The sequence below is a fragment of the Camellia sinensis genome, chromosome 1 (assembly GCF_055761805.1).
Source record: "Camellia sinensis isolate YWXY chromosome 1, ASM5576180v1, whole genome shotgun sequence".
Lineage (NCBI taxonomy): Eukaryota > Viridiplantae > Streptophyta > Magnoliopsida > Ericales > Theaceae > Camellia > Camellia sinensis.
The window spans coordinates 61,724,645-61,728,452 of record NC_138961.1 but is presented as its reverse complement, the minus strand read 5'-3'; the positions used below and the strand labels follow the sequence as shown (position 1 = coordinate 61,728,452).

Genomic DNA, 3,808 nt, shown 5'->3' with positions numbered 1-3,808 from the left:
GTAATCTTTTGTAACCGTACATTAGTAATGGCTTCCACACGTACTTCGCCGCGTAACCACTCGAAAAGCAAAGGCATTGTCAGTGGCAACTCAAGCAGTCTTGAAGAGACACAAAATCAGTTAAGCCACAAGGCCTCATGGGACAGTAACTTAGTCTGAGTTTTCCTCCAGTTGATCGCAAATGAGATTAGTAAAGGAAATCGCCCATTCTTAGTCCTCAGCCAGGCAGGGTACAAGTCGTTGTCAAGGAAATTTGAGAAAAAAATAGGAAAAAAACATGGATTGAAACAGTTGAAGAATAAGTACATGAGCTTGAAAAAAGAGTGGCAAGCGTGGACAAAGTTGATGGATTCAAGCAAGGGAGTGTCCGGGATAGGCTTTGACTATGACACCGGTTTGTTTCAGGCACCTGACGAGTGGTGGGACAAGATGGAATCAGTAAGTACATGTACAAACAAGTTTCATATCTGTCATTTACCAGTACATTTTTTAGTTCTTCATTTAACTGCAATGCAATTTATTTATATGAAATATAACGTCTACCTCTTTTATACATCTATATTTCTGCAGATCAACAAGGTGTGTGTGAAGTTCAGGAAAAAAACTTTGGAACACCGTGACTTGATGGAGACGGTTTTCATGGGGACATCAGCTACTGGGAAGCACCATTGGACCCCGGGAGAGATCCTCCCTGAAGCTGATGAGGACTCATCTGATTCAGTGCGTAGTTTGGGAGCCCAGCCATTTGCTGATCCGATACCCGCAGGAGTACAGGACGTGGATTCTGATTCTTCACTCGAGCATGTTCCGATTGAAAAGGCAAAAAGGAGAAAGACGCCATCAACAAGTGTTTCAAAGTCGAAGAAGGCAACAAGTGGTGCGTCCGTTATTGCGGAAAGCATGAACAGAATGACAGATGTGGTTCGTTCGAAGAATCAGCAGGTCACGGTTAGGCACCTCACAGGCAACGAATCGCTCTACACTATTTCCGAGTGCATGCATAAACTGAGCAGTATTCCATCCATGATTGGTACGCCGTTATTCCACTTCGCCTCCACACTTATGGATAACGCCGATTACCGGGAGATCATGATGTGCCAGCCTGATGACGACCACATCATTGGATGGCTTACACAGAAGCAGCTCCAGTGTACTGCGTCGGCGCCTTTTGCAAACCTGTTTGGGGGTCGCTGGATGTGATGTAGCGGTGTTACGAGTGTTTAAGATGCATGTCCTTGTCTTCCTTTTTAAAATGTTGACTTATGGTATTGTTGGCAATGTACTAAAACATGATGGTGCTGTGTGAATGTTTTCATTCTGTCGTTTTTGTTTTCTTCTTGCTAGCTACGGGCAGCAACAGGTTTTAGGTAAGTGTATGGGTTGACGGACCGGAAGCATGGTTGTGCTTCGTTTTTGGGAAATGAATGGGATGTTTGTGTTTTAATATTTTGTGTGCCTACGTTTAAGACAGGGAATTACGTTTTACTTGCACGCTTTTGAATGCCTATATGTTTGAAGTTCATTTGTTAGTGTAGTTTGGTGGCTAGTTTTGTGGTTGTTACCACCATGACCCCCCTGTAAAGCATAAGTTGAACATCTTGATTTTTTGTGCAATTCATATGAGCATGCGTTCCATATGACATTTGTGATGGCATTGCTTTGATTAAAAACATCCTCGAAATTTTTTTAATTGCAAACTTCAATATAATTTAAGTCAATGATTCACGTGCCAACTGAATGAAAGGCTGCCACTTTTGTAGGTTTCGCATGAACAAAGACGCGATGAATCCCTGGGATGGAAGCAACCATGATGACATAACGGAAATGCTTAATCAAATGGCGGTCCAGGTGCAACAAGAACAGAATTGCACATTTGTACAAGCATGTCAGTGGGCGACAGAATGGTACGAGAAACACATGAATAAAACGTCGTGTCGCACTTCTATACTAACCGGGAATGCATGGATATGCGAACTATTTGCGGGGCATATGGGTCGATTTGAGGAAAATGTTTGCATGCCGAAGGAAGTTTTTGCCGCATTGTGTGAGACATTAGTAAATGATTTTGGGTTACAAGTCCCGCGACGTCCACATGGCTTAGCTGTTGAAGAAAGCGTTGCGATGTTTATGCATGTGTTGAAAGGGAAGCAAAATCGGGAAATCCAAGAACGGTTCCAACATTCCGGGGAGATTGTGTCGAGGCACGTGCATAAGGTATTAACTTCCATGAAAGAGTTCACTGTTGTTCATTGCCGGCCCACATACAGTCAGCATCGTATACATCCATACGTGCGGTCTAGACAGAAATACCTACCGTTCAAGGTACTTCTAGACGGAAATACCTGATTGACATATAAATCAAGAAAATATATTTTGTTTTTGTTATTAACTGCACTTGACGCTTGGCAAAAACGAAACACTTGTTATTAATTTACGCAACAAAACAATTTATCCATGTTTGCAGGACTGCATTGGCGCAATAGACGGAACACATGTCAGTGCATGGGTTACGGGGCCAAATGTGGCAACATATTTCGGTAGGAAATACTGTCACACGCAAAATATAATGGCCGATGTCGATTTTGACATGTGTTTCATATTCATTTCTTGTGGATGAGAAGGAAGTGTGCATGATAGTCACATATTCAACGAGATACTAACAAATGACAATGTCCCCTTCCCACATCCTGACGAAGGTAACACATGGTCATGTTATTAGGTTTGTTAACAAATACTTTTTTCCTGACAAAGCGTTATATGAAAATGACGCAGAATGTTCGTTTTGGTGTCATACATTGTCGTCATATCTGCAGGCAAATATTATCTTGTCGATTCTGGCTATGCAAACCGGATTGGTTACTTAGCACCATTTAAAGGCCACCGTTACCACCAACAAGAATTCCGGCGTATTGCACGGAACGCGATGGCAAACACGCCAAGGGAATTATTTAACAAAGTGCACTTGTCCTTACGCAGTGTGGTGGAACGCACTTTCGGTGCCTGGAAAAATCGATGGGGGTTTATTCGAGACATGCCTCGGTATAACTTTGCAAATGTGCAAGTTCAGTTAGTAGGTGCGTCAATGGCATTACATAATTATATACGGCGAAACACAGGTAACCCAACAACTGTTCAGCCAATCTGTGATGAGGAAGAGGCTATGACAATAGTAAATGCCATACCAGAAGTTGAACATGACGAGGATGGTTTAATGGTTGGAGATGAGGACCCCCATATGGCATTGGTCCGCCTTCACATACGTGACAAATTATGTTACATGCGTAATAACGGAATGTTAGGAAATATATAGTAGTCGAAATAATGTTCGTATGGTTGTCCCGTAATGACACACGTGGAACAGACTGTATTCAAATATATTATCATGTACAATATGTATGAGTTGCCACGGGAATGTAACCCCTTCCAGTTGCTGACGTGCCTAACTTTAAAAAACAACAATCCATACGAATTTTACTTTTGGAAAAACAAAAAAAGGTGAAACAAATAAAAACAAATGAAAAAGAAAACTAATACACAAATTGTCATGTGCGACGTAAATTACAAATAAATGAAACACATAAATATATTAAAAAAAAGTTATTGTATACCAATTAAAAAAAAACAAGACATAGTTAAAAAAAAAACATAGTTATAGTAAAAAAAAAAAAATTAAAAAAACAAAAACATAAATTCCCAAATAAAAATCGAAAAATTTAAGCACAATACCCCAAATCCAAACCCAAAATGAAAAAAAGTAACAGGAAAAAAAATTAAGCAAAATATGAAAAATCCAAGCGCAAAATAAAAA

General features: G+C 40.4%; 1 protein-coding gene across 1 annotated transcript; it reads left to right on the top strand.

Moving 5' to 3' along the window:
- The first annotated feature begins 306 nt into the window (after positions 1-306).
- Positions 307-1,200, top strand: LOC114319494 (L10-interacting MYB domain-containing protein-like). The gene is made up of 2 exons (XM_082887272.1): positions 307-438; positions 571-1,200. Exons 1-2 carry the CDS (start codon positions 307-309, stop codon positions 1,198-1,200), a joined length of 762 nt encoding a protein of 253 aa, XP_082743398.1.
- The last annotated feature ends 2,608 nt before the right edge of the window (positions 1,201-3,808 follow it).